Genomic DNA, 15889 nt, shown 5'->3' with positions numbered 1-15889 from the left:
GTGCCTGGTCCTCTTTACCTCCACCCTGTGCCCCCTCCCTGCTCACAGAGTGACCTGAAGTGCTGCAAAACCAGCGTGGGGGTCCCTGCCCGCCGTGGAAGTGACACCACAGAGCAGCTCGGGCACGGCGGGGGGACCTGGGCCAAGGGGACAGCTCAGGATGCACAGGGAGGGCTGTGGGATCGCAGAATGTTTTGGGTTGGAAGAGAAGAATGTGTGTTTCCAAACACCTTCCACTATCCCAGGCTGCTCCAAGCCCCTCCAGCCTGGCCTTGGRCACTTCCAGGGTTGGGACATCCACAGCTTCCCTGGGCAAGTTGTGCCAGTGTCCTACCATTCCACAGGTAAAAAATTCCTCCCAATATCTAATCTAAATCTCTCCTCTTTTATTTCAAAACCCCTTGCGATAGATAGATAGATAGATAGATAGATAGATAGATAGATAGATAGATAGATAGACAGATAGATGGATGATAGATAGATAGATAGATAGATAGATAGATAGATAGATAGATAGATAGATAGATAGATAGATAGATATCACTATCTACTCGTGTAAAAAGTCACTTTCCCTTTTTTTTTCCATAAGCACCGAAAGGCCACAATCAGAGAATCACAGAATTTAGGCTGGAAAAGCACTCTAAGCCCGACTCCAGCCCTGCCAAGCCCCACCAGCGAGCCATGCCCCAAGCGCCACATCCACGCTTTTCTGTTAAACCCTTCCGGGGTCGCAGGCAGGTGATGTCCGGGGGGATCTGCAGCGGGAGGGGGCTGCAGCTGCCGGCACCGAGCCCCTCCTCGCAGAGGCGGCGCCTGCGCCCGGTGACATCAGCCCCGGGCCCCGGGATGCTGAGCCCGGCTCGGGGAAGGCGGATCCCGCTCCGCTCGCAGCTCCGCATCCCGACAGGGCGGAGGGGCCAGCGGGGCGCATCCCCCCATCCCGTGCCCCCCGCCCGGCCACCCGCATCCCCGCGGGCGCCGAGGGGAGCGGGGATGCCGCGGTAGCAGCCGCCGATGCTCGCCCTGCTGCTGTCGCTGCACACCCTGGGCCGGTCCCTGGCCATGGCGAGCGCGGAGCGGCTGGCGGTGCCCGAGTGTGTGAGCCGGGCGAGCGGCTGGGCGAGCGGGGGCAGCGGCCCGGGGCACGACGGGGTCTCCCCCGGGGTGGGCACCGAGGTGCGGGAGGCGCTGGAGCGGGTCCTGCCCGTGCTCCGCCGCTCCATCGCCCACGCCACGCAGGCGGCCACCCCCGAGGGGCTGCGGGCAGCCCTGTCCGAGGTGTTCCGGCTGGTGGAGGAGGCCTGGGCCATGCCGGCCGTGGGCAGGGACGTGGCCAAGGTGCTGTGCGATGTGATCCGCCTGGAGGGGGGCCTGGACCTGCTGCTGCACCTGCTCTACACCGCCGAGCTGGAGGTCAAGTGCCAGGCGGGGAAACTCCTGGAGCAGATCCTGGTGGCAGAAAACCGGTGAGTGTGTGAAGAGCCCCCCACCCTGGCGGGCACAGCCCTTCCCAGCGCCCCGGGCACCGCCACAATGGGTTCAAAGGGACATTAAAGCCCTCAGCTCAACTCTCAGCCACGGGCAGGGACACCTCCCAAAGTCCAAGTTGCTTCAAGCTCCATCCAACCTGGCCTCCCCCATCACAGCCTCCAAATTTCCCTGATCTGGGTGCTCCTGGTGCACGATTCCCCTCGGATCCTCACACTTGTGCAGTGGGTCCCTGACTCACGCCCAGGCAATGACCACGAGCTGCTGCTCCCTTCCCCAGCAGCAGGAGGGAGGAGAACCAGCCCCAGCTCTGGGATGCTGAGGAGAACTGGGGTGTCCTCCTGAGCCCCCTTCAGCCGGCTGAGCTGAGTCAGTTTGGCTGAGCCAGAGCACCTGACCCAAAAAGCACAAGATGTGGCTCCCCTTTAGCCATAACTGCAGCAGGAAGAGGAGGAGGAGGAGGAGGAGGAGGACAAAGCCACTTCCCAGAGCCTTCCTGCTGCTAACCAGGGCTGCAATGAGGCCGTAAGGAGGGGTCAGCTGGTCAGCAGCCCTCATCCCCTAGCTCAGATCCGGGACAGGTGAGAGGTGCTGGGATGTCTGTGTCAGAGCACAATGGGATTGGCAGCGTGTGTGTGTGTGTTCCTGAGTGTGTGTGTGTGTGTTCCTGAGTGTGTGTTGTGTGTGCACACGTGGCACCCGACACATCCAAATCACCCGCGCACAGCTCACCCTGCCAGCACCCCAAACTCCCCCTGTCAGCTGCACTCCCCCCTCGGAGCCCCCCAGCCCTGCTGAGCCCTGCCAGGGCTCTGGGCAGCACTCAGAGGGGCCTGGCCAAAGCGTTGTTCCGGCTTCCTGGGGCATGTCCCTCACTGAAGGTTGGGGACTCATTGCCCAGGCCTTGCTGCAGGCAAAAATAAGCGGCAGCTAAATCAGGAAAGCCCATTAGGGTGGAATTTAATCCCAGGAAGCATCACTGGCACCGTCTGCATTCGGCACTCGGCTTCTTAGCATGGGAAAGGGTTCGCTGGAGTTGCTGTCTCCACTCCAGGGGCAGCTCATGGAGTGTTGGAGCTTCCAACAACTTCTGAGCCACCACAGGGAGGTGTGGGGTGTGGGGTRTGGGGTTCCCTGTGGGGTSCCAGCCTCTCACTCACAGAACTCCCCCAGTCTGTGGGGTGTTTGGCTGGGAGCTGGCCAGGTCCTGGCTCCATCTGCAGCTGCAGGGACCTGTTGGGGCCGTGTTTGTCATCCAGCTCCACGGCTGAGCCCGGGCTTGCAGCCAGACCCAGGCTCAGGGACTTTTTTTTAATTTTTTTCTTTCCCCAGGGCTCTCCACAACATTTCCTGTCAAACCCACCCCAAGGTCAGTGAGAGCCCTGTGGGTCACAGGCTTCCCAGAAATGTCCTTCCTGCCTGCCAGCATAGAGGCTGGCGTGCCATCACCCCACTGTCGCTGGGGACCGAGCGTGCCACCGCCCTCACGAGCAGTGGGGCACGGGGCACTGGTACCAGGGCTGCCTCACAAACTCCATCACGGCACCAAATGGCCACTGCTGAGGGCAGGAATGCTCAGRCAGCACAGGAAAGCTSCTGGCAGCACAGCCAAGAGCTCATCTCAGAGGGTGGTGAGGCTGCCCCATCCCTGGCAGTGTCCAAAGCCAGGCTGGATGGGGCTTGGAGCARCCTGGGCYAGTGGAAGCTGTCCCTGCCTGTGGCAAGGCGTTGGACCTGGGTGAGTTTTTAGGTCCCTTCCAACCCAAACCATTCCATGATCCTGCTTTCCCCCTTCCCCACTGTGTTTTCAAGGCACAGCCCCATTCAGGGGTCATTTTAAGCACAGGGGTCCCAAGGCCAGAGCCATTTCCAGCCCTGCATTCACTGCTTGATTGCCTTGAATGTCCTACTCCAGCATGAGGGCATCCAGCGAGGGGATCCTGGGCTGTGCAGCACTGGGGGGGAGGGGGATGTGTCGCTGCTGGCTAAACAGCGACATAAAATAATAGATACAAAACACACAAAAGTAGGTGAAAAAAAAAAGAGAGAAAGAAGGAAGGAAGAACTTTATTGTGGGACAAGCCTCTTTTATCTACTTTAGCAACTAAAGTATACATTTGTGTCGAACATACATTGGTTAAGAGATAACTGTTTAATTAGTAATCAGAACATAATTGGTGAGTTTGCAAAAGCTACAGTATTAGTAATGTTTATAATTTCTAGCTACCTGCATTATCAATTTTATACTCTAATCTCCTTTTCTCAACAGTAGCTAAAGATGCGGCATTCTTCTTCTTCTATGTAGGTTGTTAACACTCCCTTTCTTTTCCCAGGACTCAGTCATACACAATAATTGGCTGAGTTTCAGATTCAGGGCTTGTGGGGCCACCTTTTCCCCCACAGGGGGAAAACCATCCCCTGTCCTGTCTCATCACAGCTCTTCCATCAGGTTCTTCCAGCAGCAGCCTGGTGCATATTGTGTCCCACAGGGAGTTCTCCTGGGACAAAAGGCACCAAGGCATTTGGCAGTTCACACTGGTCATTGTCCTCACTCCCTGCACGTCCACCTCACCCTCCTCTCCTCCCCGCAGGGACCGGCTCGCCCGGGTCGGTCTGGGCGTCATCCTCAACTTGGCCAAGGAGCGGGACATCCCTCAGCTTGCCCGGAGCCTCTCGGGCATCCTGGAGCACATGTTCAAACACACGGAGGAGACCTGCTCGCAGCTCATCTCCGACGGGGGCCTGGACACCGTGCTGTACTGGTGCCGCTGGACAGACCCCGCCGTGCTGCGCCACTGCGCCATGGCCCTGGCCAACTGCGCCATGTACGGTGGCCACGCCAACCAGCGACTGATGATCGAGAAGAAAGCAGCCGAGTGGCTTTTCCCGCTGGTGTTCTCCAGGGACGACGAGCTGATCCGGCTGCACGCCTGCCTGGCCATCACCGTGCTGGCCACCAACAAGGAGATTGAGAAGGAGGTGGAGCGCTCGGGCACGCTGGCGCTGGTGGAGCCCTTCATTGCCTCGCTGGACCCGGAGCGCTTCGCCCGCGAGATGCTGGGCAGCAGCGACAACGTCCAGGGCCGGACGGCGCAGGATCTGCAGCGCCTGGTGCCGCTGCTGGACAGCTCCCGGCTGGAGGCTCAGTGCATCGCCGCCTTCTACCTCTGCACCGAGGCCACCATCAAAGCCACACAGAAGAAAACACAGGTAAAGGGTAGGTTGGCCTGGAGGAAGGTGGTGCTGAAGGGAAGGGGAGCCACGGGCGCGTTTTGGTGTCTTTTGTGAGCTCACCACTTTTCTCCTCACCTGATTGTTGGGAGGAGGATGAGGGAAAGCAAAGTGACGCCTCCTCCCTTGGTGTCCCCAGATCTTCAGTGAGATTGGGGCGACGCAGAGCCTGAAGAGGATTGTGTGCTAYTCCACCAGCAGCACCACCTCCTCACTAGCCAAAAAGGTGCTGCGCCTGATAGGGGAGGAGGTTCCTCGGCGCATCCTGCCCACCGTTCCCAACTGGAAGTCCTGCGAGGTGCAGACATGGCTGCAGCAGATCGGGTTCAACAAATACTGCCAGAGATTCCTGGTAGGGCTGCGTGCCCTGGGGAGGGTCACCTGGGTGGACACCTCTGTCCCATCTTGCAGCAGAGGTGTAAGCATCTCACTTGGGGACCTTTCCAGCCCGGATTTCTCTTGGCAGGATCACCAGGTTGATGGGGACATTCTCCTGAGGTTGACAGAGCAGGAGCTGCAGAAGGATTTGGGGATGGACTCCAGCATCACTCGGAAAAGGTGGGACCACCAGCAGGGCACACTGGACTCTCTCACGGCCATCACTGCAGGGGCAGAGCCAGGGACGAGGTCTCTGCCCTCCCCTTCCTGCAAAAACAAGGATGGAGATCCTCCAAATGCAAAACCTGGACTGCCAGGGCTTTTCCACTGCACTTGKCAGCCCCAGAGGGATTTCTGAAATCCCAGCACATGKCAGAGGGGTGGGATGGGGCAAGGCACAGGGCACAGGGCAGGTGGGATCCTACAAGTCACACAGAAAGGTGGGAACTCACCCTTAGCTTGGGACACAGAGGTGCAAGGAGCTGCTGTTCCTCTGTTCCCTGTCCCTGCAGCTCATCCCTCACCCCAGCACGGAGCTGCACTCCCTCCTGAGCAGACAGAAGCTGTGCAGCTCCCCCATGTCTCTGAGTGCTGCCCTCCACTCCGCTTTTCCCCACCTCCACATATCTCCACCAGGTTCTTCCGCGAGCTGACGGAGCTCAAGACCTTCGCCGACTACTCCACGTGTGACCGCAGCAACCTGGCCGACTGGCTGGGGGGCATCGACCCCAAATTCCGGCAGTACACCTACAACCTGCTCACCTGCGGCATCGACCGCAACTTCCTGCACCGCGTCACGGAGCAGCAGCTGCAGGACGACTGCCACGTCCACACCGGCTTCCACCGCGTCCGCATCCTCACCGCGGCCAGGGGTGGGTCCTGGTGGGGATGGAGGGGCGCTCAGGGGTGTTTGGGGTGAGCTGGTGGGTGGTTTTTAACACCTGGAGGGTTTTTTTGTGCTGCCCAGAGACGCTTCACTCCCCCATCACGCTGCAAACGGCGTCCAATGGCACCGATGTGTTCATCAGCTACCGCCGGAGCACCGGCTCGCAGCTGGCCAGGTGAGTCCTGCAGGAAATGGTGATGCCCAGAGGGGTCAGTTGTGGGGAGAAATGTGGAATGGGGAGGAGGGAGAGTCTGCCAAAAGCTGCAGGAAAAACGGGGACAGCACGTGGCATAACCTGTACGGTGGATGGGGTGATTCTCTGTCCTGGCACTGTCCCCCTGTCCCTCTGGGGCACTGACTGACCCTTTCCTCATGCTTGTGGGGGAGTCAATGTCAGCTCCTCGTGTTCTGGGCTGGAGCTGGCACCTCATTCCCCTCTCCCCTGTCTCAGCCCACGCTGTGGGACAGCCCGTGAAGCCTCTTCTCACAGTGCTGTCCCCTCTTGCCACCAGCCTGCTGAAGGTGCACCTGCAGCTCCACGGCTTCAGCGTGTTCATCGACGTGGAGAAGCTGGAGGCGGGGAAATTCGAGGACAAGCTGATCCAGAGCGTCCTGAGCGCACGGAACTTTGTGCTGGTCCTCTCGCCCCACGCGCTGGATAAATGCATGGAGGACCCCGAGTGCAAGGACTGGGTGCACAAGGTGAGAGATGCCACCAGGTGGGAGCTGTGGGGACATCGGGGTGATGCCTAAATCTGGTTTACCTGAAACAAAGGCTGGACAAAATTCAGAAAATAAAAAGCAGGGGCTTTTCAAATTTATTTCAGGGCTTTCAGGTACATTCCGGGCAGTCCCAGCCCACCAGGGGCTACACCCAGAATGAACCATTGGTCACACATTTTTCGTTCTTCATAAGTTTTATCCATTTGCACATTGGGGGGTGAATTCTCCAATTGCAGCTGCAGCCAATGCAGTCATTGACTCCAAGTTTGCTCCCCCCGATTCTCTGTTGTTTCCATCTCTTGGGGCCTGGCACAGTGAGGTGTCCTTGAGTTTGGGGGCTGCAGAGGAATTGTTTTGTGTAAAAATGGGAGAGCAGTAGTTTGGAACTGTAGTTTAGCACTGTATTTGGAGTCTGGAGTTATCCACTAAAGAATTCCAAGGTTACAGATACATGAAAAATACAGAAGCGAAAATCCCAATGCATCAGGAGCAAGAGGGAGTTGGTGATGGGCTGACACAGCCCACGAGCACCTGAACGTTCTGTCCCTGCAGGAGATTGTGACAGCCCTGAACTCTGGAAAGAACATTGTCCCTGTCACAGACCATTTCGAGTGGCCGGACCCAGAGACGCTCCCCAAGGACATGAGGGCCGTGCTGAAATTTAATGGCATCATGTAAGTGACAGCCACCTGTGCCGTGGGGAGAAAACAGCWTGAACAAGGGGTAGCAATGACCCCAAGGACATTGGGACAAACAGCTGAGGGAGGCAGGACGGGTCAAAGGGACACTGAGTCACCGTAGGGGACAAAGGTTCCCAGCACATCCCTGCTGCTGGTGCAGAGCTGGGGCTGCTCTGGGTGACAGGGCAGTGACACCTGGCCCAGGGCAGGAGCCGTGCTGGCAGTTTTTATGGCTCACAGAGGTTTTTCTTCCCTCCTGCTTTCCCTTTGTGCCCTCCAGCCTCCAGGGAATCCTGCAGCATCTGTGGGGAAACAAGGAGCTGGGGTGGAGGAAAGGTGGAGGGATGAGGAATCCCTCTGGCTCCTGTGAGCTGTCTTGTGATCCCTCACATACAGCACAAAAMGTAAATGTCACCTTTTCCCCTCGAATACAGGTGGTCCCACGAGTACCAGGAGGCCACCATCGACAAAATCATCCGTTTCCTCCAGGGCCGCTCCTCCCGGGACTCCTCAGCCGGTTCGGAGAACGGGCTGGACTGTTTGCTGTCACTGGGGCAGAGCTAGAGCTAGAGCCAGCCCAGCAGCCCCAGAGACTCGAGGGACCCCTTTTTGTGTGGGTCCAGATTTATCCCTCCTTTTTCCCATCTTTGAGAGAAAACTCGTGGCTCTTTACCCCCTCCTCACCCTCCAAATACAAGCCCCTGTGCCCCCAAAGGCTGGTCCTCACTCCCACGGTGCCTGGATGGCAAGCCAGGATGGATCTGTGGCTACCACACCCTCCTGTGGGCTGGCAGGACATGCACGGGGTGTGAGGAACCCTGGCACCATCCAGACCCCACAAGCAGCTGCAGCTTCCCCCAGAAACTCATCCAGAGAGGATTTTCTGAGAGCTGAAAATTGAGGAACTGGTGAGAATCCATCCCAAGAGGACACACGGGGGAGAAGAGCGACTGGGAGGAACTTGTGGCTCTGCTGTGTGCCCCGAAAATACTCTCATGGTCAGAAACTGAGAGCAGGAAAGGACAAATAAAAGCTAAGCCCTAAAAACCCCCTTGTGTTTGGGGAAGATAACCCACAGGGGCCTCCTGAGCTGTGCTATCTTTCCCAGCAATATCCCTTTATCACAAGAGCTCTTTCCCTCCTGGAGGAACTTCCACCTCCCAGTGCTGCAAAAGCCACGGTGTGCTCTTAACCCTGGCAATGAAATTTGGGCTTGGACCATGTGGAGTTTCTGCAAGATCTCTGCAAAAAGTGCTTTAAAAACACCCTCCTTCCCTCCACCTGATGCCTGAGCTTCAGCACTGAATCAGCTCTGTGCTTTCAGGGAAGCTGGATTGTGACCCTGGAACGTTTTTATATCCGTGCAGGGAAGGTGCTGATGGCTGTGCTTGTGGGGTTATCACACACTGTGTATTTTATCCTGTCCCTGCCCCACAGCRGATCTCCCGTGCTCTGTGCCTTCAGCAGGAGCTGCTGAACATCCCTGACCACCCCACAGCCCTGGCTGAGCTCCTCAGGGCTGTCCCTACACTCTGCTGGATGCAATTCCGAATGGAACTTCTTCCTATCGACCTCTYCTCAACACCCACCAGGGCTTCTTGCAGCTCCTCACCTTAAAATATCAGGAAAAAGTAAAGTTGATGCAAAGGGCTGCTCCAGCTGGGAGCAGAACCATCAGTGCCAGCGCTGATGAAGAACCATGGGCATCCTGGCACTGAAAATCCCCAAATTCCACACTCCAGGCTGCTGAAATCACCCTGCAGAAGCAGCAAGCTCCTCTTCCTCTCCCTGCTCAAGAAAAACTCAATCCTCTCAGGAGGTAACAAGCTGTTTCAGCCACTTTGTCCTCCTCCTGGCTCTCCCTGAAGCCCTGCTTTAACTGTCTGAAAAACAAACACTTTCTTCTTTTGGCTTAGCTCCACAGACATTTCAGGAAAAAAAAATTTAAAAAAGGAGTTAATTCTGGTTCTTTATGGATAGTTCTTATCAGCTCGCAGTTAATGGCATCTTTGCTCTCCAGTGAAAGGTTAATAGCCATATCTGCCCAGCATTCACCAGAATTAGAATCCATCTAATCTCCAGATATAATAACAAGAAGCCAGCAGATGAGCCCAAAGGTGAATCTGCCCAAGGATAAAAGCCTCTCGTGAGCTGCTTCAGGGAAAAGCCTCCAGTAACTGGATGTGGCTGCTGAAGGAGTCCCACACAAACAGTCCTAAGGGTTTCTCTCCCTGCAATAATTCAGGTTATTGTGAATTGTTTCCCRGGGGCTCTGTAGCAATTAAACCTCYTCACCCAGCGTTCCACGTGGAGATTTACTCATTCCCTACAGCTCAGGTGTCTCACCTGAAACCAGATCCCATCTCCTGCCCCAGCTGCCCAGACTGTGACTCCTCCAATTTCCCCATAATTAATCCTCACCTTGATGAACTTGCCCTGCTTTCTTGGCAAAACATCCCATCCCCAGCTGGGGCAGTCCCAAGGAAATGAATCCATCTGTCCTCACCCTCCCTCATCCCTTCGCTCTGCCATCTCTAAAGTGTTTGGAGTTATCCTATCAGGCTTTATTATTAATAAATCTGGTTTTTACTTTAAATCCTCACCTCTTTGTCTATATCACCGCTTCTCTCCCTGCAGGTTTTTCACCCTCATTTTTCCTTGCCACCGTGAAGCAGAACTGACATTCCCAAGCACCATTCCCTCATTTCCCGCTCACCTTTTTATGGATTGATGCACTGCATCCCCAGGGATTCTGTCTGCTGCCCCCAGCCGTGGATTCCCTGCTGCAATTCTTGGAGAACAGCCCAGAAAATCTTTAATTTTTTTTTTTTTTAATAAGGCATAATAGGTGCCACTGAGCCTCTCCCYTGCAAGCAGGCTGGCACGGGCAGGGAAGCAGAGCCAGGTTTCACAACACCCAGCAGCTGCTTGAATTGGCATCCAGGGAGCAGAGGAGATTTCACCTCACACCCATTCAGCCCCAAACACCCTCTGCAGCATTCACAGCATGCCCTGTTCCTCGGGGAGGCCAATCCCCTGCAATCACACCTGAAACTCCTGCGTTCCCTGGCAGAACTGCTTGGAGCAGGTGGCAAAACACCAAGTCCTTAAAGCCTCCCTGCTTCACCCCCTCCTGCTTCTCTGCTCCCCAGTTGTGCTGCTTTTAGCACAGAGGATAGGGACAAAGCTGGCTGCAAATATTTCACATTTACTGCACGCTGAGGACAGGTTTCAGATGAAGGTCTCTCCCAGGTCTGACTCTGGTGGTCAGGAAAAGCAAATTTTGGCTGCTTGCAGATCCCAAACCTGCATTTTCCCTGACTTTTCAGCCTCACACACTCATTCTCCACAAGCCAGATAAATCCCTGCTGCTCCTTCTTTACTGCAAAATCTTCAACAAAGGAGAACGAAAATAATGGAGAGAAGCCATGAATGAGTCAAGGACAAACAATACCAACAGCTACACAAGAAAATCAAGAGTTTTATGAACCATAAAAGAGCACGGAGGTTTTATTCATTCTGAAAGTAACAGTAAAGTCATTACTGCCTGTACCTGAACAGCGTGTGCAGTGCAGTGTACACAGAACTGCTGGTTTATGGCACGGTGAATAGAAAAAAAAAGGATTGCAGCAGCACAGGCAATGCTTCAAAAGAACAATTATAAGCACCATGGACATGGGGTTGGCTTGCTGGAATCAACAGATCCCAAGCCAGGCAGAAGGACTGAGGTCATCAACACAAAATTATGCCATATATAACAAAAAAAAAAAAAAATTAATCTTCAAGTCACTGTTCCTGTTTCTCACATCAGCTTGCTGAGGATGGGCTCTGGGTAAGCACAGCAGGGATTTCACGKGGCTGGGGCTCAGTTTTGCAGTGTAAGGGGGGAACAATTTGRACAATTTTAGCCTTAGGTTCATCAGGTTTGGCAAGGGTCAATTAAGGCACGTACAGGAGTCACTTCAATGATCCCTGTGGGTCCCCTCCCAACCCAGGATTCATTCCACTGGCACTGCAGTATTCTCAGGTGATCTGTTATTTCCCAAAAAACACCTGTGAGATCCTGGGCTGAGCTGCAGACAGGCAGGACACCCCACTGGAATTCCTACAAACACTTCAATGATGAGATCCCCTCCCTGGGACACCTCTGACTTTCAAATCTAACACTGGTTTGGTCAYTAAGGACAGCAATAGCACCCCTGTGCTAAACCACCCCTCCCCATAGGGATTTTTGTGGCATGTCACATTTGTAGGGTTTTTACTGGCAATGCGATGATCTGGAGCACAGATCTTCCCTTGTGCAGCAGGACACTGCCTCACCCTCACACAGCTCATCTGCTGCACTCTGTGCTACTCAGAGGGGAAAATGCCTGGCAATTAAACCAGAACTCAGTCCTCTCTCCCCACTAAAAGCATGGCAGAGCCTCCTGGCCACACCAAACCGTGAATCAGCCTTGCAAAAGGCCCACAGCAGCTTGATTGGCTTTGGGGTCTCTTGGGTTYGCTCTGACAGATGAGCCAACACAACACTGAGGAGGCACTCACAGCTCCAAATCGAGCTCCTCCTCTGATTTCCAACTGTTTGGCATTTAAGAGTTAGTAAGGACAAGCAGGGTGTCCCTGCCACACTGATCTGTCCTTTGGGGGAAGAATAAAGTGCAATTTTTTGTCCACTTTGTCCACTTCAGGTGGACACTGCCGTGCTGGCCGGTTCCTTGTTGATAAATTCAGTCTTTTGCAGGGGACAGGGAAGCATCTTGGAAGTCRTTGTAGTCATGTTTGGAATCCCAGATTTGTATCCCCCTAGAAAAGAATAAACAGTTTCAACTTTCAAAGGCACGCGGGGATGTTGCTGAAATGGGCGAGTCTTAAAAGTTTCAGAGGGACAAAACAATATTTTTTGTTGTTTTGGCTCCTCCTGCCAGGAGCTGGTGCACTTGTGCAAATCCCAAACACATTCCATTTCCCAGAACCTACCAGGGGATTTGTTTTCTATCACAACTTCTGCTCTAATTACTGAAGAAGTTACAGGAAGAGAGCCTGCTGAGAGAGCTCCACCTCTTCCACAAAGAACTCTCAAATTCAATTCCAGATTTTGGATTCCACTGAGGGTGGAGYGAGGCTTTGAAGCATTTTGAGTATTGGCAGCTACACCAGGCTTCAGGTTCATCCCCAGGATTCAGATTCCTGGAGAAATGACCTGCACCTCTGCTTAGAGGGGGCACCAAACACTCCCTCATAACCAAAAATACACCTTAAAAMTGCCAGCTTCCATCCTAGGAGTAAATAGCATTTTCCATATGACATTGCCTGTTTAGAAAATTCRAAGTTTAGAAATCTGAAGTTTAGAAATTTGAAGTTTAGGAATTTGAAGCAAATTACCCAAGGATAGCTGCTGGAATGAGAAGGAYTATAGCCCCGAAGAGAAATGGGAATCCCCTCATGAAGTGCAAGGTGGCCGGGTAGAGGGAGTTGAACACTCCCGTCGCCGCCAGCGAACACAGCCCTTCCACGCAGGCAACAGAAGCGAAGAGAGCACCTGGAAAAAASAGAGATAAGAGGTCAGTGGTGAGATAGGCAGGTGCTTACTGCCTGTGAGCAGCTGTGACACATCACCCTTGGGGGATTCTGCCAGTCTTTCCAAGGGTTTGCACTTCCCACAGAAAGAAGTGTGAGATCAAGCAGGACATAGCGCTGGCCTGGCAGGTCCAAGCTGTGGCCACGACCACCTCACCACCTGCAGGATCTGGATAAGGAGCTGCCCAGGGATATTATCTATCAGCTGGGTTGTAAATGCTTCAGGCCATGGATCTGTTCACTACCAAGCACCTCTTATCACCTGTTAAACATTAAGTGCAGCAGAAGATTCAGCGCCATAAACGCGCCGTACGCGCCATCGCCGTTCTAAAATAAGAAACACGGGTTGTGCAAAAATCACCTTTCGATCGTTGCCACCTGGATTCCCTCCTCCCTCTGCCTGCCTCGGACACATTCCTGTGCTGTGTTTCACAGCAAGAGCGAGCCCTCCCAACACTTAACTGATCAAAAGGCAAATATGCTCGTCCTGCGGGTTATCCGTGATCTTTCACCGTGGTCAATGATACAACCCTCCAACAACACCTGGTTCTCCCCACTGTTACTGATCTACAGAGAGAGGTTATGGTCAGGAGAARGACTCTTTTCTCCTTGTTATATAATCCATTTTAACCCCTGCTCCTTGTAAGTGTTTTGGGAACGAATGGACGGATGAATGAACTATTCCCGCTTTTCTCCTCTTGTTCTTGTCTTGAAAACGCAGCAAGTCTAAATCAAAGAATGACAATTATCCTGAAAAAAATTAAAATGTTAACCGAAATGCAAGGGCACAGGAGTCCAGAGGAGCCAGGGAACTCCTAACCTCCCCAGAGATTGGTTTCAACCTTCCAAGAAGCGTTTCAGGACCTGGCTTAAGCACACTGGCTAATTCCTTACCCTGTTCCGTCTCACTGACCAGCTTGGAGAGCTTGGATCTGATGACTGGAGTGGCTGCCATGGAAAGGAACAGAATCCCATAACCTGTGAGTGAGATAAAACACATTAGGGAATGCTCAACTGAAAAACAAAATCTCCAAAGTCAGTCCAAGAAGTGTGAAGCTGTCTCCTTGCTATATTTAGGCCCAACTCATCCTCCTGGGTTTCATAATGCACTTTAGTCTGTGTTTGCAGCGTAACAYAGCTCTGGGAGGCCTAATACTCCAGGAATTACATGGATGCACTTCCAACTTTAGTGTTTGGCCAACACTGCCAGTTTTTTTTTTTTTTTGGTGCACAGGGCAGAACTTCATGTGCATGCCTGAACTTGCAGGAGCACATCAGCACCAAAACGCCAAAAAGCCTGAGAAACGGGGATTTAACGCTTCAGCATCACCTGTAAACATCAGCGCCGTTGTGGTCGCCAGGGAAATCACCACCATGCCAGCGATGTTGGAGATCAGCCCTATCTCTGCCACCCAGGTGTCCTCAAGGCAGAGCTGCAGCAGCCTCAGCCCCACCAGGCTGCTCAGGTAAGCCAGGTAGCTGGCGGCCGAGCCGTAACCGATGAGGTCGGAAGTCCAGCAGAGAGGAAAGCCGAGCTCGTACAGAACATAGATGTCCTTGGCTCCGAAATGCACTGTGACAATCAGAAAGAAAGCCAGGGAGTACAGAACCAGCTTCCACCTGGAGCTGGGGCGCTCCGGGGCGGTGTAGAGCCTGTACACAGCCTTGTAGTGGCTGAGCGTGAACAGCTTGGCCGCCTTCTTCTCCTTCACCGACTCGCGCAGGAAGAGAGCGGCRTACAGGGTGGCGGCGAGGCTGGAAGCGAAGGCCAGCCAGAAGGGGTTGATGTAGCCCTGGGCCTTGCGCCACTGGCCACCGCYGATGCTGGCCACCATGCCCGCGGTGCCCAGGCAGGCCTCCAGGATGGCCACCCGGAATGTCCGMGCGCGCCGCTCGCTGACGTCGGCCACGTAGGAGAAGCAGCTGGCCAGGATCAGGTTGTAGTCGCCGGTGAGGCCGCTCAGGATGCGTCCCAGCAGGAAGAAGGCGACGTGCAGCTCCAGGTACATGACCAGCAGGTAGATGGCCGTCTGCAGGGCCATGCCCGCCGTTGGCAGGATGAGCGCCGGCCGCCGGCCCACGCTGTCGCTCCAGGGGCCGAAGAGAGTCACGGAGAACAGGCTCGCGAAGAAACCCCCCAGGTTGATGTAGAGGTTCCAGTGGGACACCAGGGCTTCCACCTCCTGCGGGAGGAACGGGCAGCTGAGGAGCTCCGACAGCACCCAGTGCCACACTGGGCTTCCCATTCCCCTCCTGGGGCTCCCTGGTGCCCCCCAGGCTCTCATTCCTAACCTGACCCTCTGCTCCCAGGGATTTCCAGCTCCTCCCGAGCTCCCTGTTCCCCTTGGGGCTCCCTGTTCCCCTTGGGGCTCCCCGCTCCCCCAGGACACCTCTGTCCCCCTGCTCGCCCAGGGCTTCCCTCTCCCCGGACCCATGAGCTGCCCTCTCCCCCCGGGGCTCCCCTCTCCCTCCGTGCCTCCCCTCCCCCCGGGCTCTCCTTTGTCCCTGAGTTCTCTCTCCCTCCCCAGAGCTTCCCTCTCCCCCCGCTGCCCTGGGTCCCCGCTGTCCCCGCTGTCCCCGCTGTCCCCGCTGTCCCCGTTCCCCCGGTGTCGCGCACCTGCCGCAGGGGATCAGCGGTGGCGTTGCCGTCCCCGCACCCGGCCGAGTCGGTGCCGTTGCGGTCGCTGTAGCCGTGCTCGGCTCCCAGCCGGTCCCACAGGTACTGCGTGGCGAGGGGACCCTGCAGCCCCAGCGACACGGTGGCCAGGAACAGCAGCGGCTCCACGGCGAGCAGCGACGGGMGGCACCGRCCGGGGGGCACCGGGGGCTCGGCGGGCGGCGGAGCGGCCATGGCGGCCATGGAGGGGCGGAGGCTCCGGGGCTGACACCGCTCCTCCCGGGATGGGACTGGCTCCGCTCCGCCCGG

At 55.4% G+C, this 15889-nt stretch overlaps 2 protein-coding genes across 3 annotated transcripts; one reads left to right on the top strand and one right to left on the bottom strand.

The window, feature by feature from the left end:
* The first annotated feature begins 487 nt into the window (after positions 1 to 487).
* On the top strand, positions 488 to 9987 carry LOC130576996 (NAD(+) hydrolase SARM1-like). Of its 2 annotated transcripts, none has more exons than XM_057372045.1 (9): positions 488 to 1466; positions 4080 to 4698; positions 4859 to 5071; positions 5186 to 5277; positions 5734 to 5969; positions 6065 to 6158; positions 6496 to 6685; positions 7259 to 7380; positions 7821 to 9987. In XM_057372045.1, exons 1-9 carry the CDS (start codon positions 1015 to 1017, stop codon positions 7948 to 7950), a joined length of 2148 nt encoding a protein of 715 aa, XP_057228028.1. In that variant the 5' UTR covers positions 488 to 1014; the 3' UTR covers positions 7951 to 9987. The 2 variants fall into 2 exon arrangements, with proteins under 2 accessions (XP_057228028.1, XP_057228029.1); XM_057372046.1 differs by lacking the exon at positions 488 to 1466 and adding an exon at positions 2664 to 3226.
* Positions 9988 to 10866: 879 nt separating this feature from the next.
* On the bottom strand, positions 10867 to 15883 carry SLC46A1 (solute carrier family 46 member 1). Its single transcript, XM_057372047.1, has 5 exons — positions 15581 to 15883; positions 14294 to 15146; positions 13858 to 13941; positions 12769 to 12925; positions 10867 to 12189 (listed from the first exon to the last, which is right to left on the bottom strand). The coding sequence occupies exons 1-5, from the start codon at positions 15821 to 15823 to the stop codon at positions 12114 to 12116; spliced, it is 1413 nt and encodes a 470-aa protein (XP_057228030.1). The 5' UTR covers positions 15824 to 15883; the 3' UTR covers positions 10867 to 12113.
* Positions 15884 to 15889: the final 6 nt, after the last annotated feature.

Source organism: Malurus melanocephalus, unplaced genomic scaffold (assembly GCF_030028575.1).
Source record: "Malurus melanocephalus ecotype Western Australia unplaced genomic scaffold, MMel_1.1 scaffold_162, whole genome shotgun sequence".
Lineage (NCBI taxonomy): Eukaryota > Metazoa > Chordata > Aves > Passeriformes > Maluridae > Malurus > Malurus melanocephalus.
This window is presented reverse-complemented; position numbering and strand designations above follow the sequence as displayed.